We start from the raw sequence: 27,857 nt of genomic DNA on the forward strand, positions 1-27,857 counted from the left end.
CGGAGTTATGCAGGGGTTTTATATCCTGTGCTTTTCCTAAGCTCATTGACTGGAACCATGAACTGCAGTTTTTTGATCTCTAAATAAGACTTTCTTCTGGTCTTTAGCAGCAAAGATTCAGTGTTGCACCCATAACACCCTTGATTTGTTTGGCTCGGAAATTTCTTCTCTTCCATTAAGGCAGCAGCCTGACTGAGTTTTTAGTGACTGCAGAAGGCATTTTGTGTTCAATTGACTTCCGACTTTGATGAAACGTTATTGCTCCCTTAAAAGTTCAGCTGCGATTCGGGTTGGTGCTTTACTTAGCTCGTCAAATTTTAATGCACGACAGGAAATTCACAAGAAGTAACAATAATTCATAAAAGCCCACATTAGCTCAGTCAGTGTCTGGTAATAGCTGTTTAAAGACCAAAACTATTTACACTAAGTATCAGGAGCAAAAATGCTTTACTATTATCCATTATTACTATGCAGGGTGTAGCAACAATTGGAGAAAATCTTGACTAAGATATTCATAAACACAATAGAGCCTTGTCTGCAGATCATAAATGAAATATCTTCTTAAGCATAATGGTGCATTCAGGCAGCTGGGAAGTGGGAAAGTTCCGATTTGATAACCTCAGACTTCCCAGTTGAGAGCATTCACATGACAACAACGGAGGCAACATGGCAGCCCACAGGAAATCTGCTCTGCATCAACCTCGTCATCACCCATGTAGACCATCACAGGGACAAAATATTTTCAGAATTTCATTCAGAAGATCATTATTATTTGTACGCCACATTTGATGAGTCGTCGCTGCGCTCTTGGGGTAATTTTGGACGGCCGGCCACTCCTGGGAAGGTTCACCACTGTTCCATGTTTTCTCCATTTGTGGATAATGGCTCTCACTGTGGTTCGCTGGAGTCCCAAAGCTTTAGAAATGGCTTTATAACCTTTTCCAGACTGACAGATCTCAATTACTTTCTTTCTCATTTGTTCCTGAATTTCTTTGGATCTCGGCATGATGTCTTGCTTTTGAGAATCTTTTGGTCTCCTTCACTTTGTCAGGCAGGTCCTATTTAAGTGATTTCTTGATTGAGAACAGGTGTGGCAGTAATCAGGCCTGGGTGTGGCTAGAGAAATTGAACTCAGGTGTGATAAACCAGTTAAGTTATGTTTTAACAGGAGGGGGCAAACACTTTTTCACACAGGGCCATGTGGGTTTGGGTATTTTTTTCTCCCTTAATAAGAAAAACCTTCATTTAAAAACTGCATTTTGTGCTTGCTTGTGTTATCTTTGACTAATATTTAAATTTGTTTGATGATCTGAAACATTTAAGTGTGACAGACATGCAAAAAAATTGGAAATCAGGAAGGGGGCAAACACTTTTTCACACCACTGTATTTCTCTCAAAAACGTGACTTTCCTGTTGGGAAATTCTCGGTTCGACAGACGTTCAGGTGGGTTTTTTTTCTTCCACTCGGGAGGTCTGAACTTTCCCACAGCGTATGAACGCACCACAAGACAATCTTTTCTTTCTGGGAACAAAGAGGAATGAAGACTTGTAGCCAAAATCATTTATTTTATTTTTAGTTGGAGTCAATATTCTGTTGTTGTTTTTACATAAAGCTTGTCACAAAGGAATACATACATTCATTAGACGGGTTAAGAGAAGGTAAAAATAGGAGATATAGCGGCGACTTGATTCTGTTTAATGAAAAAACACTTGAAAAGGAAACAAAACAAGGCAACTCATCCTATGAGCAAAGCCTACAGTCTGACCTAACCTGGCAATGGCGAGTAGCAACAGAAGAGATAAACTGGTTACAGTAAAGTTACGACAGACAGCAAACGGCTTAAAGAACCTAAGCTGAAAGATGGGTGATTATTAAGTGCTTTTTGTACTGTAGCAGTAGAGACTTCATAACACAAAATGCTGATTTGTTAACGTGGCTACTGTACTTTTTTCCTCACATTTCATGACAGAAACCCTGTAAGATTAAAAATGTGAGTGGATAAAAGACGAGTGAAAGAAAGGAGAGGGTGGTTTGTTTTGTGTTCAGTTTACTACTTATAGAAAAGGCTTGAAGTCAGAATAAGGTGAAAAGATTATACTTGCACTTAAACAGTCACTTCTGCTGCAACCTGGCAGCTTTGAACTTGGACACCCTTTTTGGGGCCTGCTGCGGTGGAGGGACTTCGGGCGCCACCTCCTCCTGTTTCCTCTCCAGTATGGTTGGAAGAGCTGGTGGAGCGATGGTCAAATAGGGGACAGCTGAAGGCATCGGGTCCTTTTCTACCACTGTACCTGAAAAAGCCTGGGGGAGTGAGAGATAGAAGTTAGGAAACTGCCATTGGTAATTGATGGCTGATCAATTTCCCCCTCACTCAATCTGAACTTACTGTAAAGGCCACCAGGGCCAGCTGAGTTGCGTTGCGGCTGCGACGCAGCTACAGGAGCCGATCGCGGCCATTCTAGGCAACGCTTGTGATTCCAACAGATGTAGCGCAGCGCGTTTCAGAAGCATTGCAGGAGCGGCTTTCCGCTCTGCTCCGCTAAAACTATGCATCTCATCTATTTCTGACGGAAGACCCATCAAATTGCACAGAGCAGATCAGCCGGGCGGAAAGTCAAACACAGGAACGTCATAAAGTCAATTTTCTAAAAATAAAATACCCAGTGCAAATTTCTAATTGTATATCACATCACCGTCTACCCGCCTGGTTTTTAGTAGGAGAAGAAATGTGTTTTCTTCCGGCTATCGGCCACTGTAAGTGAAATATAGATGTAAACGTTTTGAGGATGAATGTTTTTTTAAACACTTAAAACACAGCCTCAAATCTTCAATTCATGTTGTTCATAACTGGACCAAACTTTGTCTGCAGGCTGCAGCAAAAACAAAGGAGGAAATAACGGCAACATGCAGAAAGAAAGCGGAGCAAAAGAAAGCATAAATAGGTCACCTACTTACCCATGATAGAGGCACAAAAATCAAGAAAAAATGACCAAATCAGCAAATAAACTAAATTCGGCAGTCAAACGCACCATTTCTGAAACGCTTTCGATGGGATATGAAGACGCGTGGTGGATCGATCACAACGGCGTCACAGATGCAACATCATTGACCCGAGCCCAGTTGAATCCAGAGCTATCAAAAGACTTCCTACTCTTTTAATGCTGTCTTTTCTGGTTAATTTTGCTTCTGGTGATGACATTTAACGATTTTTGTGATCGCATTCAGGTCAGGTAACAGTTTAACTTTTAGTCTTTCAAGGTTTCTGTAGTAGTGTTCTCACTAAAGATCCGAAGCTCAAGAGTTTCATTTTCATAAACTATTTCTGCAGAAGTACATTGCAGAGTCCTTCGCACTGAAATGAGATCAAAGACTACACGAAGAAGTGTGACCAAATATTCTTCAGGCCACCGCTGGCGTGAAAACCAACAGAAAGATAGCTCTTTTGTTTTTTTTACCTCAAATCGACTGGGGAATGGCAGCGGCACCGCTGTGGGGCTGTCTTCCTCCGTGATGCCATCACTGGTGTCGCTGTGCGTCGCCTCATCGTGGCTGTAGCTGCGTCCCATCATCCTGCGCTCCTCAAAGTCTGCCGCGCTGCTCTCGCTTGTGTCGCTGCACACGCTGTTCTCTCGACTGCGGGACTTCAGGATGGACTTCCTGGGAATGAGCTCCCCGTTCTTCACATCCACGAACAACCTGACAACAACAACCGTCCAGTTTCACCAAAGGGGAACATAAAAAAGAGGCCTCAAACCAGAGTCTGTTCTTTTTGTTTTAATTGTGATGTGTCGAAATGTAGCCCTCAATATATTTGGTTTTTGTGCGTTGTTTTTACCTGTAAATGTCTGCTGGAGTTGTGATTTTATGAAGCTCGTGATGAGAGTGTCCATTATTGTGACTGTTCTTCTTCTTCCTCTTTGAGTGTTCCTTCTGCTCTTTCCTTTCACTGAACTTCAACATGGTGTTTTTTCCTGTATTTATTCTCACCTGAAGCGAGACACAGATGCAGGAAAGGGTGAAGAGGAAGCTACTAAAACAGAAATACACCGCAGTATCAAAAAGATAAGGACCAAACATCCAAGTTATTTATCACTCTGACCTTTTTGGGTTCGACTGTGTGAGAGAAGAAGATGGTAGGTAAACAGTTGCCTTCCTCTTCCTCATAGTCCTCTTCCTCCTTCCTGTCTATGCTGAGTGGCTCTTTACTGTGAGGCCCAGAGGTCCAGGCTGGCTTCAAACTGAGGCCGTTTATTGGAGGTGCAGCATCTGCCTCCTTCTCCTCCTCTGAGGAAGAGGATGATGTGTCCTCACCGTTCATGTCTGCATTATCAGATAATCTGGAGAAATACATTTTGAGGAGACATTTTTATAGATTTTTTTTTTTTTTTTTTTTTTTTTTAGGTCAGAGGTTGTGCACTTATTGGGGACATTAAGAAAACACCCTGAATGTGTTCATCTACCTGTCCTGCTCATCTTCGAGCTCCTCTAGTTTCTCAAGTTCATCCAGCCTAGCCCACAACTCCTCCTCAGTCATGATGCCTTTACTGCTCCCTCCATCTCTGCTCTCTCCTTCAGTCTCTTCATCCTCCTCTTTCAGATCAAACACCACGTCCTGCTTGGGCTTAGAATTGGGTTTGTGAGCTTTTCTTTGTTTTCCTGTTGAAGCACACGGGATAGAAAAGAAATGCTTAAACTCTTTACGCCTAAATATCAGTCTATTTATGGTGTAGAATTAAGCACTGAGTTAAAGGCTTTCTTTGCACTCTCATAAGCCACAATGTACAAGTGATATGAGGTCAGGAAATCGGCTAACAAAGATACCTTTGGTGACAGCAGAATCATCGTTTCCGATCTTCTCTCTGATGTCAGTATAGTCCCCTTTACTCTAAAGAACAAGAATGCTGCAGTCAATACATTTGCCCCCATTTACGTCGTACGCAATGTCTTATGTGTTCAATGACTTGTAGTAATACAACATACAGCTGAGATTGTTTCCAAATCCTTCACGAACCCAACTCTGGCTTCAAAGTTTTTCATGGTCTTGGACAGATCATCTAATTCATTCTTCACATCTGCAGAAAACAGATGCATTATCATCAAAATGTGCATTCAGCGAGGCAGATATGCCAGAAAACTTGCCACAGGCACAGAAGAGATTTCAATAAAACATTTAACATAACAATGACAACCAGCTGCTTAAGAGTTAAAATCCTAAACAAGTTGTGGAAGGGAAAAAAAGAGAAAAAAGAAAAAAAAGAAATGAAAAATGATGACACAAACAGTTCATAATATCTTCTGCCCTGAATACTACTCCGGATCATTAAATCTTCACAACAATTAAGCCCTTTCACTAATAGCAGCAGAGGGCCCTTGTTTCCATGGCGATCGGGAGCCCTTCCAGTCAGTGCATCAACTGGAAGTGAGGAAAGGTCAAACACAGACGGCCTGACAACTCAGCCGCTGTCTGACACATTTCAGCTAGCTTTGTTTGTATTACAGCACTTAGCTCTGTAATAGCAGGGTGGGCAGGGTCAGGAGAGGAGGGAGGAGGAGGAGGAGGAGGAGGAGGAGGAAGAGGAGATGGTGGAGGAGGAGGAAGGGGGGTTGAGGGGAGGTGGCGGATGGGCTGTGGCGGCACATTTCTGCTTCACTAAACATTCTAATAATGTTCACATCAGAGATCGTTACTTGGGCCCATTTGACTTGATATGAAATTTTTCAGACCTGAAATGAACAGCGGGGTTAACACACAGGGAGGCAGAGCTGCACACAAGCTGCGTTAGATCGAACAAAACTGCCGCAACGACGGTGCTTCGTTTGACCAGACAAACTGTCATCACAAGGTTTACAGCCAACGTAGTGACAGCGGTGACCTGTAATCTTTTAATGCAAAAACAGCACAGCCAATGAGTGCAGCGAATACGCCCTGCAGTCTGCAACCCTTTAACCACACGTGAAATTTAACATCCTGCATGAGTCAAAAACATTTTTTTTTTTTTTTTTCTTTCCCAATCTGTTTTATAGTTACAGCATCTATAAACAAAGGTTTGCCCCTAAACTCCTGTGGTGAATCATGGCACTGTTTAAAGTAACTTCATTGCTCAAGACAGGCTTTTCAGACGTGATGCACCGACACCCTCTGCTGGATGAACAGCAGCATGAAGTGATTCCAGCAAAAACAAATAAATAAATAAATAAATAACCACAGTGACGTCTGTTTAGCGAGGACATACAAACAGTCGTTCGCTCACATTTCATCCTGTGATCGACAATTTTCTCTGCTTGCTTGGCAGAGCACTTGGCGAACCAGTTGTCACCCAGCAGCACGGTGACCTCGTTGGTGTGCACCATCTTCCCAGGCATGAAGGCCAAAGGGCCAAATGGCACCTGTTTGTGGCACAGTGGATGGAAATAAAAAAGATCAGAACAGAACGGAAGAGAAGAGAAGCTCAAATACAGCAGGTGGCAGAATGTGGACATGAAAGTGGGACAAAAAGAAGAAACAAAACTGGGAGTAAAAAAAAAATAAAATAAAAAAATAAAATACATGTTTCGAGTCAACTTCTGTGCAGATAACAATGTTTTTGTTCCAGTGTATTTTAGACAAGTTTAGCAGCACTCGCCATGATGTCATAAGACAGTTGATCTGGGAGAGTTTTGAGGCGGTCATTGAGGGCTTCATAGTCACCTGACACCTTTTTCCTGCAAAGACAGTTACAATTAAGTAGATGCAACAACTATTCAAATAAATGCGTTCTACTTTGAAGCCACTGCTCCATATCCAATTCATTTTGTTTGGGATAGGTAAAAAATGGGAACAATGGAAACAAAAAAAAGGCTATGGAGTAATGGGGAAGTGCCCGTTTCCCTTTCAAGGAAAGAAGCAAGAGGTGGAGAAACCCAAGTGGCCTCAAGATGGCGCTGTTATTCATTTGTAGTTATTTGCCATGTAAAACCTCAGGAGTAAAAAAAAAAAAAAAAAAAAAAACAACAACTTTCTTCTCTTCTCAGGGAAAAAAAAAAAAAATCACATTGGTTAATTTAACACAGCTAGCAACGCTTTAAAGTCAGCTTTGTCCATAACATAAAGTACTGCGGCTAGCTTAACTTCCAATGCCTTTTGAAGCAAGTATTATAAAGCCAGAAGAAAGCACTGTGCATACAAAAACCTTTAATATTGAGCAATAAATCACTCACTGGTCGATCTCTGGTGATCTGCTGGAAGAGTACTCTTCCCTTTACGCGCTCCTTTTCCGCTCGAATGTTTGAAACCGACCGTTTAAAGGACCACTTTAAACCCCACGTAGTACAGCTACAGAAGAATAGTGCTTTTATGCATGTTGTGCAATAGATACAGTATTTTAGTAAGCCTTGTCATATTGTTGTTATGCATGACATAAACATACAACAAGGAGGGACAGTGACATACATATGTGCCATGACAAGTAGGTCATTTTTTTCTTCTTTTTTTTTTTTCTTAAATACATAAAAGCCTCTGGATTATTGTACAAATAAGAATGATTAAAGGTGTAATTCGTGCCACCTGAACAGATTCAGCGACGCTGACGGGAGAGTGAGGAAGATGTCGATCGCAGTGCGTGCCCACCCGCAGGCTTTATAAGGGCCCTAATCAGCAGTAAGTGAAATCACCTGTGAGGTTCTGCCATCCCTGCCAGTAGGGTGACGATTACAGATACCCTCGACTCCTTTGCTGAGCACAGAAGTGTTTTATTGCCCTTTAACCGCCAAGTGCTTGCCTTTATTCCCACAGAATCCTAAATATAGCTGTAGCTTCCACCATATCTACAAATCTTGTATTCCTAATCTTTAAACTCCTGCAACTACTACTCTAAAACTGTGTAATCCGTACGAAGCAGAATACTGGCAGTAACTCACCGCTGTAAATCAATTGAAATGCAATTACTGTAACAAAGTTACACTTTAGTAAAGCCCCTGCAGTCATGGTCCACTTACACGGGTGTTCCCCACTCAATCGGCCTGATCATAGCGCTGCTATTTCCAAATGTCTGCACACAGAGCTCGTGTCAATTCCCCTGATCGCATCCACACCTCCGTCACTCACATCTTCACCCCTCCCAGTGAAGACGTGCAAGGAAAAGATGCGAGAAGACAGGAAATATGGTTTTAGAGAAATGAGACCTCATGTCCTCTGAACTGACACCAAGTGTTATGTTGGGAAGGTTTTAACAGTGTTGCAATTTTTTTTTGTTTTTTTTTACAGTTTTTAATATGTACTGACAATAAAATGCCCTCTCTATAACACAATAATGACTGATTTCTGATAAAAGGATGCGTGATACTACACTTCCACGAAGAAAGTCTCATGGATCCTCAGAGATTGCTCCTTGCTCTTGGACCCTCACTGCTCAGAGCGGAGAGACGAGCTTTGTGAATCGCCTTTTAAGATGAACAACCAGAACAATTTACAAGTAAAGGGAAGGTCGAGGAGTCAGGAAAAATGAAAGATAGGTACTCGGATCTACCCACCCTGTGCTTGACTGACATCGCTGTCAGTCCCCAGTTCACTTCGTTTGTTCTAACACTTCATTCATTCCAATTTTGACATGTCACAGCAGGAAAAGCATGACTGGAAATTATGCAATTTATAATGGTTATATTCCGTTTAGCTGCTTCAGTTTCCAGGTCCTGCTTTTCTCCATGCGAGCTCACTCTCATTGTGTACTGTTAATAATAATGCTGACACAAACACATGTTCTTGTCCTTCAATGACAAATCAAAATGTCTGGAATGAAAAAGGCCAACTTGAGTAGAGGTCTAATGAAGAGGAATAGAACAGAATACAACAGAATCCAGCTTTTATGTCTACAAAGGTCTCTTCAGCCCATCCAGCAGTTCATGAGACAATCAGACAAGAGTACCATTGTGTGAGTGTTCAAGGCCTATAAAGTGGCTGAAATATTCAATACAATATTCATTTAACTTTCACTATATTGATTCAATCTGAAAGACATGTGCAGAAGAGCCATTGTTCGGCTGTGACTCAATAACTTGTATAACTAAGCATTTGTACAATACAGGACTAAAGAATTCAGATGTCTAAGCCTTGTCAAGCAAATTCGATTTAAAAAAAAAAAAAATTAAAGTAATATTACATGTTTGAATTGCTTTGAGTGACAGGTTGACATTTATTATGTCGCCAATAAATAAGGGATCGTATTACAAGCTGTGTTAATCTTTGCTACTTGCAGATGCAACATTAGGATTTTATACAATCAACTTTGTGCAACATTTTATAAGACTTTGAATGCTTACCAGTGCTGAATCCGACTTTCACAGTTTTTCACCACCTGTTTTAGGACACATAATTTCAATATGAATCACGTTCAAAGTCAATACAGCATATACAGTCTCGTATCAAAAAATGTAATAGTCTCAAGAAGTTAAGGGAGAAATGTCAAAGTTGCAATAAGCAGATTCACCGTTCAGATATATTTTATGATCAGCAGTTTAGTTTCTAACAGTGAAAATACTACTTTATAAAAGACAGACACTGTAAGTAGTTTGTCACAGTTACAGAGAGACGTACAAAGAAACAGACATTATACCCAAACAAATGAAGGGGAGCGGAGAAGAAGACAAACACAGCTGTCAAAACAAAGTCCAAATGGACAGAACATCTGCACAAACAGCTCTTCACTTTCAAGTAGCTGAAAAAAAAAAAAAAAAATCCAATACTGTGTATCCCTAATAGTTCTCATCACAAAGCATATGAATATTGGACAGTTACAGTGAGTAATATAAGAATTGATTACATCTTAAACTTTCTTATGGCAAACTCTAAAGGAATTGTAACCGTGGGCATTATGTTGTAATTCAAATTCCTACTTCCGGGTTGAATATTCATCTGGGAGGGAGGAAAAGGGGGAGGAAAGGGGGAGGGAGATTTCTTCATCTTTCATTAGCTAGTTGATCTAAAATTCATTAAAAAAATTTAAAAAAAAAACACACTCGAAGCCCATTTTCAAAAGTCTAGAAGGAAACAAGTCCTGCAAGTAAACCTCGCAGCAGTTGTGCAAAAGTACAAGGAAACGAAAGTGAGTGAACGACACCATCCACAAACATTTAAAGACCTTGAACTTGAAGGGAAAACTGAAAAGTCAAAACAATGAAACTCTCCATTTACAAATGCGACATATATGATTTTTTTTATTTATTTTTTTTAATAAAAAAAATAAAATAAAAAGAGTGCACATGTGTTTATATTTAAAGTATAAATAAATAAATAAAAAAAAACACTTTCAGCAGCTCTACTCGTTGTTCAAAGAGCCCGACTTGGTCCGCCGCGTGGCCACTAACAGCGAGCCCGGCTTGGCTAACGACAGACGTTAGTTACTAGCCAGCAAGATTTTTTTTTTTTTTTGCGTCAGCTGATAAGGAAAAAAAAAAAAAAAAAAAAAAAAATTACCTTTTCGTGTTCCTCTCGGAGCCTGACAACTCCGCCGAGATGCTCTATATTCATTTTACCTTTTTCAGCCATGGTCGACCCACGTGCACGAAAGGACTTTGTGGTGTAATGTGACCCCAAAACAAAGCTCAGGGGTTGTTGTGAGTCCTAAAGAAGTGTTTATGAATGCAGCAGCAGTAATTCCTCAGACCCGTTCTGCTCGTATTCATCAATGGGGCAGTGATGGTTATCCACTCTTTCGGAAGCGATATCATTTCACACTCTCATTTCACGATTTCTGCATGATTTCCAAAAATATCCTCGGTTTTTTTTTTTGGGGGGGGGGGGGTTGTTGTTTTTTAAAATCCAAAGATTAGCAGATATTCCCCGTCACTCTCGCTGCGCCATGCACCTCAAAGCCCAACGTCAAGACAACCGGAAAGAGCAGCGGAACATCCGGTTGGAGCATTCAAAATAAAAGATTTCGTCGTTACGTAATCTTTTCCAAGTATTATAAAATGCAAACCTAATGATGAACGGAAGTACATGGAAAGTTGTTTTTTGGGGTTTTTTTTTTTTGTAAAATAACAGTAACTACAAAAATTCCGTCATGTAAATTTACCCCATTGTAATATTATTTTTTTTTTTATAAATGTATGGCCAGATTAATCTGCCTGATGCTCCAGGGACAAAAAAATAGGTTGCTGAACCCATATTAATGCCCCTGTTCCTCCCACTCCCTGTGTGATCATTTGATTACCACACATCAAATGAATTTATTGAGGACTAAGGGACTCTCGGCCTTAAGAACTAGATTTTGACGCAAGGCCCCTCATCAAGACAGGACTGCAAAATCTGACCCACTAAAGGCATAAATCCTTAATCCCAAATTTCAACAAAAAAATTACAATTGAGTTAATTCCTACCATGAAACTGCCGCAGAGATTAGGGGGCCCCTAGGAGTTTATATGCTTCGGGAAGTTTGGTCATAAAGCATTGAGTAAAAGTGCACTGTAATGCATAAGATGTTCTCAATATGTCAAAAGTAAAAATGCTTAGAGGTGTATCATTGTTGCATCATTATGGTATTGCTGTAACCTATTCAATTTTCATTAATGATACCTTATGGATAACCTTACTCCTAGATTAGTGGATTTATTTGACAGCTGCACTGGTGGCCTAGGATGGACACATTGAAGAAAAAAGATGTACATCAAAACTGTACTTAGAAAAGGTGTCAATTTTCACCATTTAACACAATCTCATTTGCTTATTCGCTGATTTCAGACTTTTATTTTGTAGATGAAACTTTATAGTTTCCGTTTAACGACCATATGGCACTAGCTTGACGCATCTGCTCCTCTGTGTGTCCCGGTGTACTCTGGGTAAATGTGGACGCCTGCACAAATGTAAACAGTACTGTAAAGCGAGATTTAAAAAAAAGAAAAAAAAATCCTGCTGCGCTCACCTGCACATAACAACCCAGTGAATATATATATATATATTTTTTTTAGAGTTTTAGGAAAGTGGTGGTGGATTTAAAACCTCCCCATGTTGATCTTCCTGTAGCTGCACGGACAGTTACAAATAATAATTAAATAGTATTAATTAAACGCATCCATATAACAGGCCATACAGTAAACAGTGCAGATGAATGCGCTCGAGCAGCGCAGCTGGAGAAGTTTGGTTTAAAAATGTAATAAAATGCATCTTTGGTTCCAGCCCCCTCAGTGTTTGACGGTCATTGGCTGCTTTGGCTGCTTTTAAAAGTTGTCGGAAATATCAGTAGTGCCAGTTGTAAACAAGTGAAACAAGGATCAGTCGCGGGGAGGAAAAAAAAACACCACATAATCTACAATGTACCCTTTAAAACACGTCAAACTGGGATTGTTTGGTTTGGTGGCCAGAAATTCTTTAATCTGACCTATAAATTGAAAGGGCAACCCAAAGCCCCGGTAAAACATTCAAATGAAAAGCAATTCCTGTACAAGTTAAAAACGAATTTTAATAAGACTTTCCAAAAAATATGGATTGAGATATTTGTAATAATTTGTGATAGCACTGTCACTTTGCACTTGGAGTTGTCTTGTGGTTGAAAGGGGCAACACAAATAAACTTACTTTGCCTTTTCAATTGAAGGTAATGTTATAGAAGAGGCAAATAAGTGACTCCTTACAACCCCCTTGGTTTATAAAGATTTAATTTAAAAACGTCATCCTTATTGGGCAATTTATACCTTAATTTAGCCCTGGAAAAAAAACACCATACGTATAGTAGCCATCAACGAAAGTTCATAAGCAAAAAGGAAACATCCTCGATATAAAAATCTCGTTGTTAAGTAATTTACACATTAATGCTGCTTGGAATAATGTTATCCTTTTCCTTTCTTTTTACAATCTAAACAGCAAAATTAAAAAATTAAAAATAGATTTAAACAATTTTTTTTTTAAATACAACAACACATGTAGTAATTGCATTTTTAGTAAGTAGTATATGATTCATGAAATATTACAGTGACACAAAACTATGTTGGTTACATCCATGCTGCATGCGTGCACTTTGGTAGTTTCCCAAGAAATCCGGAAGGATCGACTTCCCCTGAACGCAGCGTGTGCTTTGTTCCCGTCAGGCATTGCGGCTCGGGTCATAGAGCAAACCAAGAAATCATGAGAAGCAAACGTTGCAGATTGCTGTTTCACTTCTGATAACAATAAACTCCGGAGTTATCGATGCGGGTTTGATAAAACAGAAAGGTATGTCAAAAATAAAGTGCGCTGTCGTTAATTCAGCCGACTTGAACTCAGCGAATAAATAGTATTTTGTTCAAATGGGCTACGGACGAAACAATGTAACGTTATGATACTTTATGACGCGATCAGAGCGATCAAATGTTGAACTGTGGGATCAGTACTTTTAATATTATACACAATTAAACTTTGTGGCACAGTATTCAACATGCTTAGTCTCCTGTTAATTTGCTGTTTTCATGTCAGTGTCTGAAGCGACGGCGTAAATTGATTTTGTCAAAATAGCAACCGGCAAATACAATTGTAAACTTTTGGTGATCCTGTATGTATGTTGAGAATTGAGAAAGTTTTCATTCCTGTCCTGTCTGAAATCCTAAATCTGATCCGCAGCATGTGTCAACGAATCAACGATGTTATGAAGCTGTGCTGTGAGTTATCGGCCAATCAGCAAATTCAGGCCACGTTGAAAGGCTCGGGCAAGGGAGCAGCAGCAGCCGGCGGACTGGCCTTCGCTGGGGGCTTGATCGGGGGTCCTCTGGGTATCGCAGTGGGTGAGTGGGGGACAATGCCCCTCTAACTCGGACACAAATATTTTCAGTCATCAGTCACTCACTGGTGCACTGAAGTGACCGTGACTTTGGTCTGATCACTAACCTCGTCACCCTTTTCCTCTCCTCCTGCAGGCGGTGCCGTCGGAGGCCTTCTGGGCTGCTGGCTGACCAGTGGACAATTCAAACCACTGCCTCAGATCATCATGGAGCTCAATCCTCATCAGCGGCAGAAGCTGTATCAGGACGTCATGGCTGTCCTGGGAGACATTCAGTGGACAGATGTGGCTCAGCTGATGGGTCTAGTGATGGGCAACGCCTGCCTGAAGCAGCAGATCACGGCCGCTCTTATTGGGTATGTCACCAAAGAGCTCCAGGCGCAGGTGACCTATTTGGATTAGTCCACTGTTAGCGTGTGAACACTGACTCGGCAGGATGGAGTCTGAGAAGGAAGTGAACTGTTGTTGTTTTTTTATTAAGCTGGAGGGATTCTGGATTTACTCTAAAATAATTTATTGTAAAAATGTAGAGACACTATCACAATTCAGGAAACGGGTAGCACTGGGTAGAGGCACTTGAAATGTGTTTATAAAACCAGTTATATAACTGGGAATCTTATTAAGTGAAGTGTACTTATCAATTATGCAGGTGTTATTTGGTTTTAGTGTCACTGATAATCATGTCTGGCTTTAAAAGTTACTGAATTTTAAGACCTGACTGAGCCGTGCAGCTACACTGTTTTCATATGGGTCTGTCTGCTGTCACATTGACATGAAGAGCAGTGTGGGCTGAATGAGCCAAACTATTGTGATGTAATGGTGTCATCTACCAGCCTTTTCGCATTTTATCATGAATTTGCAAGCATCTGTATACAGTATATTTCAATAAAAAAAAAAAAACAATGTGGACTTCATTGATTCTCTTTGCCTGGCAAAATTTATTACAGGGCTATTCAAACTGTGGTCTGTGCACCAGATACGGTCCGTTGGAAATTTTCAATGGCCTGCGAGATGCTGGTCTGGTTTCACTGATGGATAAGGACCTGCTATAAGCACCGTGTCTGCATGGAATAGTTTTTATAGTATCATAAACAGGCCCCTCCTCTTTTACTGTGTTCATCATTTACTTTTCTCTCTGAAATTGACACCATAAAAGGGATGCATGTGATTAGTGTAATCCATGTACTTACATATCTATTCATAATAAAAAACCATCATCATGAATTGACCCAAATATTCCGTGTGCCCCTTTCTGACCTAGTGATCTTCCTATCCAGCCCTCTTTGCTTTTCAAATAGTTTGTAGTTTGATGTCTCGCCGTGACGCAGGAAGTTGATGTTTAAGGTCAAAGGATGCTTGAAACCTCACGAAACGTGTCACATACGTCCGGCGTGGCGAGACGATACATGTGATACGTGTTTCGCGAGCGGGCGTGGCCAAACGGCTCGAATGTCTCAATATATCATCAACTACATGTTTAGGTTATTGTGACCCGACTTTAGGTTCATGGGATCGACCAGCTCGACGTCGAATGTGAAAGTGTGAAAAGTGTGATGGTGAGGAGGAGGTGCTGCTGCGACACACCCTGATCACACGCTGGCACGATGCTGTTAAAAGGGAAATGTGTGCGCGTGAAACGAGCCTACCACCTGAACTTCATCTCTGTGACACGTTCACGAGGTAAAACAGGAGGCGGACCTGTCGCAAAGGAATGTGGTCTTGATATGCTAGTCTGGTTTTTATGGTGCGAAAGCCATATTGTTTTTCAAGGAATTATTAGGGCCCGAGCACCGAGTATCGGGGCGAAAGCCCAATTGTATTTCGTAAAGATGTTCTTCTTTTTCTTCTTGGTTGTTCTTATCCTTACGTAAAGTGATTTGCCTTTTTGGAGGCTTTATCATATTCAAAAACTCATGAAAGTGGATACGCATATGTCTCCCGGCGAAACATTTCGTATTCTAGTGGAGTCGCGAGTGGGCGTGGCCAAACGGCTCGAGAGCGCCCCCTGAAGAGATGCCTTTGATAAGGTCAAAGGATGCTTGAAACCTCACGAAACGTGTCACATACGTCCGGCGTGGTGAGACCATACATCTGAAATGTGTTTTGCGAGTGGGCGTGGCCAAACGACTCGCCAGCGCCCCCTGCTGGAGACAGGAAACGAGACAAAAATATCAACTTCAAGCGGGTATACGCGGTCCCTGGCGCGCCGCACGTCGGGGAGACGGCTTCGGGGAGGCGGCGCGCCGGAGTGCGAGGGCCCGTACATCACTGCTTGCAGTTTTAATTTATTTTATTTTTATTTTAGACAGGTTTGCCCTTTTATCATTTAATACAGTTAAATTTTTGCTTAATAAGCATCTTTAAACTTTAAACTGAAAACTATGTATGCCTGTGGTTCAAAATAAGACTTCCTTTTTGTATCATTTGGTTCTTAGCCCTGGTTGCAGTTGCTTTTTGTTTGTTTTTTCATGTTTTTAACAGTGGATGAAGGCATCGTGTGTCAATGCACTATTTTTTGTGAAATAAATTTGAGTGACTCGAAGATTTGGGACTTTATACCGAGGGAAAAATGTTGGTCCTGAGGGTGAACCAGTTGAGAACGACAGATCTCCATTAACCTCTAATGAGCTTGAATGCAGCTCAATAATCTCAAGCATTGTGTCTTCAGATATCCCGATTAAGAGACTCGAATGTCACTTTGGCAAAACCCTGTGCAAGTGCTGGCTGGCTGATATATTATTTTTTGAAGTGCGTGTGAAGCATTTTTAGATTCAGTCTCATTCACCTGTTGTGGCTGTTGTTTTGGTTCTGCCTTTTCATTTGGTTTTACTCCTATTTTGAGCTTTTTCAGCCTTCAGATTTGTCTGACATTGTTTCTGTTTTCCTTCCTTTTCCTGTGAAGCTCGCTGTAAATTTGAAACTTTGTGTTAATGGCAAAATACTAAAAGTAGTGGGGATAAAGTACTTTACTTGTTCCAGTGGGAAATTACAATCAATCAAAGAGCTAAATGATGAAAAAGGAATTCAAAACTTAAAACTGAAAAGAAGCATGAACTCAATGATACAGGTGAATATTTATTTATTAATCATATACACATATTTTATTCCAGCCCCAACTCTCATATAGAGCCATCTAAAAATGCATATAAGAGGAGCTGAGTCAGACCTCCAGTGTTTATCCCACCACGACTATGTCATCATCATGGAATTCGTAGTAGGGAACCTCCAGGTTGAGAGGAGCAGGTCCCTTCCTTATTCTTCCTGAAGCATCATAGTGGGAGCCATGGCAAGGACAGTAGTAGCCCCCAAACTCTCCGGCATTAGCGATGGGCACACAACCCAGGTGGGTGCACACACCAATAACAATGACCCACTTGGGGTTCATCACTCTATCCTTGTCGTGCTGGGGGTCACGCAGCTCTGCGATATTCACGGCCTCCTCGACGGCGATTTCCTTCTCTGTGCGGTGACGGACGAACAGGGGCTTCCCTCTCCATTTGAAGGTCATGTTTTTGCCTTCTGGGATGTCACCCAGCTTGATCTCAATTTTGGATAAGGCCAGGACATCGGCTGACGCACTCATGGAGGACACGAACTGGGTGACCACGGTCTTGGCCGCATAGACACCAACCACAGTGGCGGCTCCGGTCACCAGGTAGGAGAATGTCCTTCTGGCCTCACTGCTGTCCTGAGAGGACTTGTTGGGGTCCATGACCTCAGGACGACGGTAGTCTGAGAAGTCCGGAATCTTTATGTCTGTGTGGGCGAGGCGGATTCCTCCCAGAGCTGGAAAGACATGACACATATGCAGTTTAGACATCAAGCTATACTTGTTTTTTCAAACTAAAAATACCCATCATTCACAGAGCAATTTTTTGTACTTTTAACATTTACTTCTACAATCCTCCGTCAAAATCCATTTGTATTTTTTCTCCAATACTAAACCGAAGTGTAGAAGCCTTTCGGATAAGGGGGGGGGGAAATCCTTCAAGAATTTCAAGAAAGTCCAGTTGCCTTTTGATATGATTTAGATTGACCATGACCTGTATGACTCAGAATCTTTACAGATGTACACCCAATATCAAAGGGTTCTCCAATTCAATGCAGCATTGATTGTGGATCTAATTGTTTATTGTTACTGGTGCATTCATGTGACCTTGGGAATTGGATGACTTCGCTTTTCACATGGTAAACAATTATTTAAAAAAATCTATTTGAGGATCATTTGAGGATCAAATCAATACTGATTTACATACATAGAACTTTTCAACCATTTTAACAGTCTAAATCAGGATTAACACGTATCCTACAAAGCACTTTACATCAGGTCTACAGTTGATGTTTTTTTCCCCATTACCATGTACAATGGGAGGATTATTTTCTTAATTAACAGATTACCGATTAGTTGTTCAGTCTGTATACAATAAATAAATGATCAGATTTACGAAAGCCCAGGTTGACATCTTCAAATTGCTCGTTTTGTCTGACCAACAGAACAAAACCAAAGAGATGTTTGCCATCATAACTACAAAACCAACACAAACAAATGGTCAGCAACAGGAAAGTGAATATGTGGTGTTCTGCTTTTTAAAAACGTTGTTTTTGATGATCATCTGAAACTGGATCATCATAACGGATAGTAACAAAACCAGTGATACAAACCGTTGACCTACCAAACCCTTTTTTATAAACATGGTACATTTCGGACTTTAAAACCTCTTTTTTACTACTAATTTATTCGCTACTTTCCTGCGAGTCACAGGTCGTCGTTAGCAATAGTTTGCAGACAATAAGTGGCCTGAAATTACACGTATATAGCAGCTTTACACATTACACCACACCGAAACGGTCACTCATCAGGAAGATGCCGGTATGTCAAGTTTAAGCGTTACATCAGGAAGCTCATCGAGTCCGCCATTCGGCCTCACCAGCAGCGGGCACCAGCTCCTTGGCTCCGGGGAACACCAGGCTTTTAACTGTGGATTTTGTTGCTTGAAAGTAGGGGGACATAGCCCCAGTCCGAGCGGCTAGAGACATCATCTTTAGGCAAAATAGCAGACTTCCACCCCTGCAGTTGGGGACGCGACCTTGCGTGTACAAATCTAGTGTACCACCGTGATCTGCGTTACCAGAAACTCGCTCCGCCTCATACGTTCCGTGTACGTAACGTGCGTCTGACCAGAGTGCCTTATCGGTTTCAAATAAACGTATCACCGTGCTGTTTCTGAATGAATATAAACGTTTCAAAACGGCAATAATTGTATTATAAGTGCTAAAACTACCCATGTACGTAAAAAAAAAAAAAGAAAAAAGAAAATCGCTTATTTCGTCCAGGCATTTCTCTTAGACACCTATATCACAGGTCCTCGTGATGTAAACACGGGTCCGCGCATAAAAATCGGAGACGAGCTACACAATGGTAACCTGAGCAAAAGTGAAAAGAAACATGAAAATACCAAAAAGAAAACTATTCCTTTTCGTTATTTTTGCATATGTGGCATTTTCACTCTATGCTGCATATAATGTCTTCTTCAGCACCAAAGTAATCTCCCGCGTTCACAGGGTGGTGAAGAAAGAGACGGGGGCACCGTCGGGTAATATCACTGCACAATTACCGTTGTATTTTGTCTGTAGCGCGAAGGCCACCAAAAATAGACCGATAGTTAAATATGTGTCCCTTTCTCATGGTGTGTGGTGAGTAAAAAGTAAGTGCGTGGAAATAAGCGGAATGTGTTGTGTTTGCAGGTGGTGTCAGAGGTGGCGGTGCTCCATTTCTTGCAGAGGACTGGAACCCGTGGGAAGATGAACAGGTGGAGTACAATTCTGCTCTGAACAAAAAAAGGGAGGCCTTCAAACAGCACCTGGGTAGGATCGACAAGAACAAACCCAAAAGATACAAGGTCCAGATCTGGGGGAAAGCTGCCATTGGTGAGTCCTTGTATACTAATTTATTAATGTGGGTCACAGCCTGCAGAGGAGGTCTGTGCTGCAATCACACCAATGCCAAGGCATTTTTGTTTGTTTGTTTGTTTGTTTGTTTTTATCCAAAAGGGTTTGATCTCTTTAAAACTGAAGTTTTAGTATGATCTCTGACTGAATAAATTAAACTGGAAAAAAAAATCGGATAAAATGCGGAAATAACTCAGCTTGGCTTTTTGGTTATTTTGGGACATCATTTTCCAAAGTTTCTTTTAAATTATCGTCATTAATTCATACATAAGTGCACAGGGAGAAAAAACCTCATTCTTCTCTCAACTAAAACAATAAAGAAATAAGAAATTTAAATGACATAAGTGAAACAATGTAAAACCTTACAAAACACAAATAAGTAAATACTTAGTGCAGTGAGATGGAAAAACTGCATCAAATCTAACAGCTTAAGTGGAAAAAGCTTGTGTATTCTGGCAGTTGTGGTCCTTATGTTAGTAGACCGATAGCATGGCCAACATTTTAAGCTTACATTTTGCAGCCACACGTTGTTAAACAAGACAAAATCACATAATATCCTCTTTGTCATTTTTATCATTTGGAATAAGGCTTAAAATATTATAATTTCCTCACACAAAAAAACCCCAACAGATTATGATTTGTTATAGATCCTTTTTTCCTTCTCCTATTGCTGCTTGGTTAATTTTTTCTATCCATTATTTAGTGAAAGTGATGCAATCTGATGGCGTAGGAGTTCCAACAAAATGGTACTGCATGTTTTGAGATTTTAACTTTGGTAGTTAATTGCATTGAGCCCTTCTTTTCTCCACAGGGCTTTACCTTTGGGAACATATTCTAGAAGGACCCCTCACCCCTACTGACAAGATAGCACAATGGAGAGAAGGGGAGCTGCAGTCAGGAAAGATCGATTTCAGGTAAACAAGTCACAGATGGGATGTTTAATAAAAAATTAAAAAAAAAAAAAAATTGTCTGCATTTGACACTCCACCAATTTATTTAATAACCACTAAAGAAAACATACCATCATGACTTATTCTTCCTCCCCTTACTGTTAACTCTCTGTCTTAAGTTTCTACACTGGTCCTGCTGTGGTCCAGGGTCACGTCCCTCTGGACATGAACAGCCTGGTTCTGATTCTCAATGGCCGTGAGCAGCAGAAGGTTGACTACTCCACACGATGGCTGGAGCATGTCCAGGCTATGGTTCAGTCCCATACAGTGTCTCATGTGGCTGTGGTCCTACTGGGCAATGAGCACTGCAACAACGACTGGATCAGCCCACACTTAAAGAGAAATGGTGGCTTTGTGGATCTGCTCTTTCTAGTGTACGACAGCCCCTGGGTCAACGACAAGGATGTCTTCCAGTGGCCTCTTGGTGTTGCCACGTATGTAATTCCTTAGTCCTCTTGTGTGTATGTGTACATCGTTGGTGCTCAGCGTCAGTAGACGCAACTGTGTGAGGTTGTCTTTTGAAATGACTAACACTATCTAACATATTGCTGTGGGTTTTTGTCTCTGTGCAGGTACAGACAGTTTCCTATGATCAGGCCGAACGCCCAGCTGATTACCTCCAACCGGCCATACCTCTGTAATTTCTTAGGAACCGTTTACAAGAATTCCTCCAGAGAAACACTCATGCATGTGCTAAAGCAGTCTGGCCTGGATAAGGAATGCATCACTGCTGCCAGAGAAAAGTAAGCTCATTTTAATTCTTATAATGGAAGAATAAAGCCTATATTTTTTGTTTTCATGACTGCATCATTTGTATGTTTCCTTATTATATAAAAAAATACAGATATTTAGTATAGTAATATCAACATATTCCTCTCACAGAGAGCTTCCTCGTGTATGTTTGTAACATAAAACTATGGTAAAGCTGTTGTTGTTCATTTTGTTTTAAATCTTGTGCAGTGAATTTCAAGTAATTAGATCAAGTTTTAGGGACTGACATGACTTCAGAGGCCCAATTGTTTAATCCCATCAACATCAAGAAAAGAAACCTGGATATAATAAATCATAAATGACTGCCGTATCAATACAAACATTCATCACTTGGTTTTTCTCTGGAACAGCTGATGCATTGTCCTTCTGTCCATTCTAAGGCCTTATTTTACTTATTTCCACAAAGAATATATCCTGGTGTTACCAGAGCCATTCTCACTGCGTGCATAGATGGGTCTCGCTACTCTCGATGAAGAATTTTTTCCAGTCATTGCATTCGAATGGGCTCGGCTTAATTTTGAAACTACTGAAGCAGCATGTAACCAGTTGTCCATGACTACCGTTGGGCCACTCTTCAGAATGTCTGAACTATCATTAATGCGAGCAGGGTTTCCAGTCTATACTCGGTGAAGAACACAGAAGTTGTGAGCAATGGTCTGGCAGAGCCAAGCTATAAAGACTATAAACAAGTACTAATGATTAGCAAATTTGACCAAAACACACTACAAGGCAGCTTACTTAGAACTTTTCATTGGGTTCTTCAAATCTGGGGCTGTGGGATATCTTTGTTCTTAGACCATATTCCACTACCTTTTGTGGTAAGTAACAGTTTTTAGAATGTCTTCCTGTCAGTATTATAATTTAATGGGTGTTGTTAGTACTTCTATCACAGCACCACATATTTCAAATTAACCAAAAAAACCTGGAAAATAAAATTGTCACATTGTAAATGGAGCTAAGGTGAGGTAGCTATAACTTGTCTAGATGAAACGGTACTGGAATTTATCTTGTATACTTTTACGGTAGCTTAAATCGTTAACTTGAATTACCCTCTCCTCCCTCCTTGCCCCAGGTGGCTCCCTCAGGAAACAGCGGACAGTCTGAGACGCTATCAGACAGCTCTGGCCCAGAGCGAGATCACACTCTGTCCAGTCGGGATTAACACAGAGTGTTACCGCATCTACGAGGCCTGCTCCTACGGCTCAGTGCCTGTGGTGGAAGATGTACTGACACCTGGGAGCTGTGCAGTAGGGTCCAGCTCCCCGCTACGTCTCCTCAAAGCTGCAGGAGCGCCCTTCATCTTCATCAGCGACTGGAAGGAGCTGCCGGCCATCTTGGAGAGGGAGAGAGGGATGAGCCAGGAGCAGAGGGTGGACAGGAGGCGGAGGCTGCTGGAGTGGTACTCCAGCTTCCGTCAGCAGATGAAGGAAAGGTTCACCGAGGTCATCGAGGAGACTTTCTTTAAAAGTGTCTGACTGTGGTGCTTTAACATTCGTTTAATTTATTTTGTGGTTTGTGGAGAAATGTGATGTACTACTGGCATTGTGAACCTGGTGATGTTTGGTGTAATATTCTGGTGCAGGTTATTATAAAACCATTTATATATGTAGCCAATTTTAAAGCTGCCATTACTAGTCATTTAAAGGGCCCCATTATATGTATGTATATTTATCATCTAAATGTTTACAATGGTGGAATGTACAGGCATTAAGACATCACAAATTGTAAGCTGCCTTTGCATTTTAAAGCCTATGATTTACTTTAAGTATATTTTATATCTCTGTTTGTACTTTAAACTGTGTTTTTAGGAAACACTAAAAAAAAGCAGTGTGGAATGAGATTGTGTTTTTAGGCCTTTGAAAATGGTACATTCTGTAAATCTATTTTGTATTTGTGAGCAGTTTGCAAAGGATGTTGTTGGTGTGACTTGCACTTTTCTGGTCAAACCCTAACAAAATAATTATGTTTTCTATTTATTTCAGTGCTGTGCTGCATGGATATTTATTTTTTTTGGAACGTGCAATAAAATAGTGGAGTGTTGTCTTAAACAGAAATCTGTAGATGTGCTTGTGTTGTACTTTTATGGGAGGCTGTGGCTCAGGTGGTACAGCGGGTTGCCCACCAATCGGAAGGTTGTTGGTTCGATTCCCAAACCCTTGTCCACATGCCTAAGTGTCCTTGGACAAGACACTGAACCCTAAATTGCGCCCTATGGCATGCCATGTGGTGTGTGAATGTTCTCCTAATGGCGAGCACCTTGCATGGCAGCTTGTGTGTGTGTGTGTGTGAATGGAAAACTGTAAAAAGCGCTTTGCCACCGATAAGGTGATAAAGCCCTATACAAGGGCAGACCATTTATTGTACCTGCAGATGGCGCTGTGGATCAGTTAAATTTCAGTGGATGCAGTGATCTTAGCTGAAGTTTAAGGCAGACGCTGTTTCAAGCTGAAAAAAGGTTGAAGAGGAACGTAAACTTTTGAGTTTAACAAACTAACACAGATCAAGTAATATAACTGAGAAAAAGCATTGTGATTGCTTCAAAAATAAAGTCTAATGTTTTTTTTGTTTCTTTTAAAGAACAATAAAATATAGGCTATGTATATAAGATACGTGGACACACTTATGTAATATGGGGTTTCTGGGTGTATTTCAGCTGCAGCTTTTAATGACCCTATGCATCTATACTTTTAATACTATCTGGTACAGCACTTTGATGTCAGGATTTGAGCCCGACCAATAAATCAGCCGATATTTGTCTATTTGAGTTATATTGGTTTTGGTGTTTTTCCTATGTTGACCGATATGAAAACTTTTTTACAGAACATAATGCAGAAAAAGATTGTTGTGGGAAATTTGGGCAATAAACTTTAAATTAATTAATTGGTGACATCTTTGTGACAAGCGAGCTTCAAACGTGTTTGATGCACATATAAAGAAAGGATAGTTGCAAGAAATGTGTGTTTATATATATATATGGTATATAAAGGCTATATATAAGGAGAATCGGCCAAAAGATCGATATCAGAATGTTTCCTCGCTGATATCGGTCCCCCCCCCCCAAAAAAAAAAAAAAACCTCAGTATCGGTCGGACTGTAGTCTGCATATTTGAAAAAAAAAAAAAAAACCTGTCTGTGAGTTCTTCTTTTGACTCTTTAATGTTTTAATATAATAATCTTTAATTTAGATGAAATTCAACATTTAAATACCTGGATATATTTAATGACAAAAAAAACAACAACAACAACAGTGATTTTAGAAGTAAAATCTTAAAGTAGTCTGTCTCAGGTGCTGACTAATAAGGACAAACGTCAGATTCAGATTTGGGAGCGGGAGTGTCAGTCCACTGATGTCCACTAGCTGCCTGCGTGTGAGCAGATCCCTCCCTCCCCCTCCCCCCCCTCCCTTCCTTCCCTCCGTGTCCTTCCTCTCCTCTCCCTGCCTGGCTCCAGCTGCTGTGTGCTGCAGTCGGCCTGCCCTGTCTGCCTCTGAGCCTGCTGGGAGTTGTGGGGGAGAAGAAGAAACCGTCGAGGGAGACAGAGCGAGAGAAACGGGGGGGGAGGAGGAGGAGGAGGAGGAAAGTGTGTGCTGCTCGCCCGGGTCCCAAACTGGAAACCACAACCCAAAGAAAAAAAAAAAAGAAAAAGCGCACACACACACGCACACACACACGCTCGACTTTGGAACCCTTCGGACCGGTTGCTGGCACTACTTGTGGAAACGGAGCCCCCGAAACTTGCGTGATTGTTTTCCTCCTTCTTCTGTGGTAGCGGCGGCAGTGCTGTTGCGCCGTGCCGACTGCTCTGATAGTTGAGGGATATTCAATGGTTTAGAGCGGGTTTGCGCGCTGGCCCCGCTGCGTATCCACCGCTTATCCAGAAGGAAGAGGAACAATGAAGTGCTAAACGATTTCCTCTTGATCCAAGTCTTCTTCTTGCGGTCTTAAAACCTTTTTTTTTTTTTTTTTTTTATAAAGAGTCATTCTGGCGTTCATTTTTCTCGTCCTGCGTGGGATGCGTTGGCTGCTTTAGGATCCCGCTTGTTGACAAACATTTTTTTTTTTTTTTTCCCCACAAGAAGTTTACAACAAGCTTAGGGCGCAGGAAGACAGAAAATGTCCACGCCGAGGTTCAAAAAGGATAAAGAAATCATCGCGGAGTACGAGAGTCAAGTCAAAGGTAAGGGAAGGTGAAATGTTTCGCGGGGAGCAAAAAGACTAATTGGGACCAGGCTCGTTTCATCACTACCTGCATGAGTCATAGCCGGAGATGGTGGTGCGTTAAAAGTATACGAGTAAAGTGGGTGAAATAAGACGCCTGTTGGCTTTTACTGCAAGGCAAACTAGTACATGTACATGTACATCCAGAACATTCATCTTCGTGTAACTAATGTTGAATTACTTGCGTGCCTAAAGCAGTTGACTGATATTGAATGACAGCATTACAAGGGGATAAATGGAATTAACAAAATAAATGCCTGGCAGATGAGTGTAGGTGGGGGAGGGGAGGGGATGGGGGTAGGGGGGGGAGTCTTACATGTGAAAGCCAATGAAAGTGCACGGCAGACTGACCACTGGTCCACAGAAGAGAAATCACTATCCTTCACATGTATTTAAACCCTTTAAAAATAGTTTGTACTTCCAGTCAAATACAGCCTTTTTTTTTTTTTTTTTTTTTTCCTGCTGAAATACGTGCTCCTGTTCCTGCTTGGTCTGGTGCATTTTTGATATGTTGATGTCTTTTAACAACCTGTTACTATTAGTTGGCGAGAGACTTTGTAGTTACCGCATTGTTCCCACAGCATTACAGCAAGATTATGAAACTGAAGAGGGGAGGGGGAGGGGGAGGGGGGGGAAGCACAAGTTGAGGCAGCACACATGCATTATTAGGATTCACTGTGTTGCTCAGGGGCACTCAAGAAAAAAAAACTATTGCTTTAGGTGCTTTATTTACTATTCCATACCTCCTTTTGTTTCCTGCTTCATGTCACAAACCCACTCACACAGCACACACTTAAAGACATCCAACTAGTATGTGTGCTGATTTAGGCTGGTGATTTAGAGGCGTGTAAGACACCATAATGGTGCCACCCTAACTTATCTTGTCTCCTTCAAGTCCCCCATGCATGCAGAGCAGAGGGGTAGTTTATACCCAGACAGACCAGCACAGGAAAGAGGCAGTTGCTGCTCCAGGGTAACCATGGGGATTTGGCCTCCAGCCAGCCAGCTCTGTTCTTTGGTGGCTTTAGCAATGCTGAAATACCACCTATTCACAAGAGGGGAGGTGAGCGGAGGTCGGTGGGGGTTTTAAGGTGGGGGTCACAGAGAGAAGAAGCTGCTTGAGGAATTACCAGCATGTGCATGTGGCCGAGCACAGGCTCTCATTTACAAGGAATGTTCAGGACCCTTTCTTTTCCCTGCGAGAATGACTAAGGGCTTTCAGCCTGTAATAAAGGATGATGCACAGTCATAGGGGATGCTGAACATGACGAAGCCTCTCATTTGTCATGCAGAACCCAGTGGGAAAATAACAACAACCTGATGCTGAGAATAGCTGTTGATAGCTTGACAGGACCACTGGAGCCTCAGTAAATCTGTGCTCAGGTGGATTGTTTTGTTGCAGATGCTGAATCAAATCCTCAGGCTAATGCTCTGAAGCTTGTCATGTATTGTAAATACTCCTGTGAGGATATTTTTTTTTCTATGGGGAGTTAATGTCACAGGCAGTGCCTCGCTATTTGCATAAAGTACTGTACTGTGGTGTTGAATTTGAGAGTTGCTTTATTTCATTTGATTCAAATTCTTTTTTTTTTTTTTTTTTGTCAGAGACATGTAATAAACCAGAGAAACACGCTGCTTAGTTTCAGCATATGCAGACATACCATATCATCGCTCCAAAAGTTATTGGGTGTATGCTTGTTGTCAAGGATAACAATGGGAGTCTTTAGTAGGTCAGATGACTCCTGTTCGTTTTGGAAAAATAGCTGCCAGACTCATTAGGATATGAGCAATTAGAACGGGAAGAAAATGCTTGGTGATGTGCTTTTTGTTTGCATCCATTCAACATTAAGTATTCTGTTTTAGAGCAGCTCTTGATTTTGCAGTTGCGAAGCCTTTTTACGAGTGAGGAGTTTGCAGTGATAATGAGTGGGATCACAGCTGCAGTGGACCTGTGACAGCCAGAGGCGGACTCTGGTGAACAGTCATTGATTACTCAAGAAGTCGAAAACGAAGCGGCCCAGAAAACAGCTGGAGCTCATGTTTGATCTTCTGGCCTGCATCCCCCTCCGTCTCACGGCTTAAAAATTTGTCTGATTTTCCAAATATTTCGACAAATCTGCCGGTCAGTTGTTGCTCCATCTTACATAACTGCATCGACCTGAAGCCCTCTGCCCTGATTTTGACAGGAAGCACGTGCACTGTCATCCTGCAACTACGCATATTTACACCAACAATTCATCTTCTTTCTG

The 27,857-nt window shown here is 41.3% G+C and overlaps 5 protein-coding genes across 7 annotated transcripts in view; 3 read left to right on the forward strand and 2 right to left on the reverse strand.

Moving 5' to 3' along the window:
• Positions 1–1,553: 1,553 nt before the first annotated feature.
• Positions 1,554–10,852, reverse strand: uri1 (URI1 prefoldin like chaperone). Its single transcript, XM_069705246.1, has 11 exons — positions 10,449–10,852; positions 9,296–9,330; positions 6,625–6,703; positions 6,253–6,388; positions 4,982–5,073; positions 4,823–4,886; positions 4,462–4,657; positions 4,101–4,338; positions 3,837–3,988; positions 3,457–3,697; positions 1,554–2,302 (listed from the first exon to the last, which is right to left on the reverse strand). The coding sequence occupies exons 1-11, from the start codon at positions 10,518–10,520 to the stop codon at positions 2,114–2,116; spliced, it is 1,494 nt and encodes a 497-aa protein (XP_069561347.1). The 5' UTR covers positions 10,521–10,852; the 3' UTR covers positions 1,554–2,113.
• A 2,216-nt stretch (positions 10,853–13,068) lies between these two features.
• LOC138624837 (protein C19orf12 homolog) lies at positions 13,069–14,635 on the forward strand. Its single transcript, XM_069705381.1, has 3 exons — positions 13,069–13,180; positions 13,565–13,725; positions 13,858–14,635. Exons 2-3 carry the CDS (start codon positions 13,566–13,568, stop codon positions 14,121–14,123), a joined length of 426 nt encoding a protein of 141 aa, XP_069561482.1. The 5' UTR covers positions 13,069–13,180; position 13,565; the 3' UTR covers positions 14,124–14,635.
• A 2,148-nt stretch (positions 14,636–16,783) lies between these two features.
• LOC138624767 (cytochrome b-c1 complex subunit Rieske, mitochondrial-like) lies at positions 16,784–18,864 on the reverse strand. Its single transcript, XM_069705247.1, has 2 exons — positions 18,650–18,864; positions 16,784–17,507 (listed from the first exon to the last, which is right to left on the reverse strand). Exons 1-2 carry the CDS (start codon positions 18,759–18,761, stop codon positions 16,897–16,899), a joined length of 723 nt encoding a protein of 240 aa, XP_069561348.1. The 5' UTR covers positions 18,762–18,864; the 3' UTR covers positions 16,784–16,896.
• A 224-nt stretch (positions 18,865–19,088) lies between these two features.
• rxylt1 (ribitol xylosyltransferase 1) lies at positions 19,089–24,271 on the forward strand. The gene is made up of 6 exons (XM_069705248.1): positions 19,089–19,315; positions 19,467–19,649; positions 20,482–20,584; positions 20,740–21,054; positions 21,193–21,363; positions 22,464–24,271. Exons 1-6 carry the CDS (start codon positions 19,168–19,170, stop codon positions 22,864–22,866), a joined length of 1,323 nt encoding a protein of 440 aa, XP_069561349.1. The 5' UTR covers positions 19,089–19,167; the 3' UTR covers positions 22,867–24,271.
• Positions 24,272–24,840: 569 nt separating this feature from the next.
• Positions 24,841–27,857, forward strand: part of srgap1a (SLIT-ROBO Rho GTPase activating protein 1a) — an 86,760-nt gene continuing 83,743 nt past the window's right edge. For all 3 annotated transcript variants that reach the window (XM_069705277.1, XM_069705278.1, XM_069705279.1), the window contains exon 1: positions 24,841–25,567. In XM_069705277.1, the coding sequence (XP_069561378.1) occupies positions 25,504–25,567 (64 nt within the window). In that variant the 5' untranslated portion in view covers positions 24,841–25,503. The remainder of the gene's footprint in view (positions 25,568–27,857) is intronic.

Source organism: Brachyistius frenatus, unplaced genomic scaffold (assembly GCF_029030835.1).
Source record: "Brachyistius frenatus isolate BFR_SWC_R1_liver_20210118 unplaced genomic scaffold, ASM2903083v1 Contig_55, whole genome shotgun sequence".
Classification (NCBI taxonomy): domain Eukaryota; kingdom Metazoa; phylum Chordata; class Actinopteri; family Embiotocidae; genus Brachyistius; species Brachyistius frenatus.

Bases quoted from the DNA above. Each gene is read 5' to 3' on its own strand.
- uri1 (XM_069705246.1), bottom strand. From the start codon at position 10,520: ATGGCTGAAAAAGGTAAAATGAATATAGAGCATCTCGGCGGAGTTGTC. The intron at 9,331-10,448 runs GTAATTTTTTTT...GTCCTAAAACAG, and splicing joins TCCGAGAGGAACACGAAAAG to GTGGTGAAAAACTGTGAAAG. The intron at 6,704-9,295 runs GTAAGCATTCAA...CTGTCTTTGCAG, and splicing joins GAAAGTCGGATTCAGCACTG to GAAAAAGGTGTCAGGTGACT.
- LOC138624837 (XM_069705381.1), top strand. From the start codon at position 13,566: ATGTGTCAACGAATCAACGATGTTATGAAGCTGTGCTGTGAGTTATCG. The intron at 13,726-13,857 runs GTGAGTGGGGGA...CTCCTCCTGCAG, and splicing joins TCCTCTGGGTATCGCAGTGG to GCGGTGCCGTCGGAGGCCTT.
- LOC138624767 (XM_069705247.1), bottom strand. From the start codon at position 18,761: ATGATGTCTCTAGCCGCTCGGACTGGGGCTATGTCCCCCTACTTTCAA. The intron at 17,508-18,649 runs GTGAGGCCGAAT...ATGTCTTTCCAG, and splicing joins GGAGCTGGTGCCCGCTGCTG to CTCTGGGAGGAATCCGCCTC.
- rxylt1 (XM_069705248.1), top strand. From the start codon at position 19,168: ATGAAAATACCAAAAAGAAAACTATTCCTTTTCGTTATTTTTGCATAT. The intron at 20,585-20,739 runs GTAAACAAGTCA...CTCTGTCTTAAG, and splicing joins TCAGGAAAGATCGATTTCAG to TTTCTACACTGGTCCTGCTG. The intron at 21,055-21,192 runs GTATGTAATTCC...GTCTCTGTGCAG, and splicing joins TGGCCTCTTGGTGTTGCCAC to GTACAGACAGTTTCCTATGA.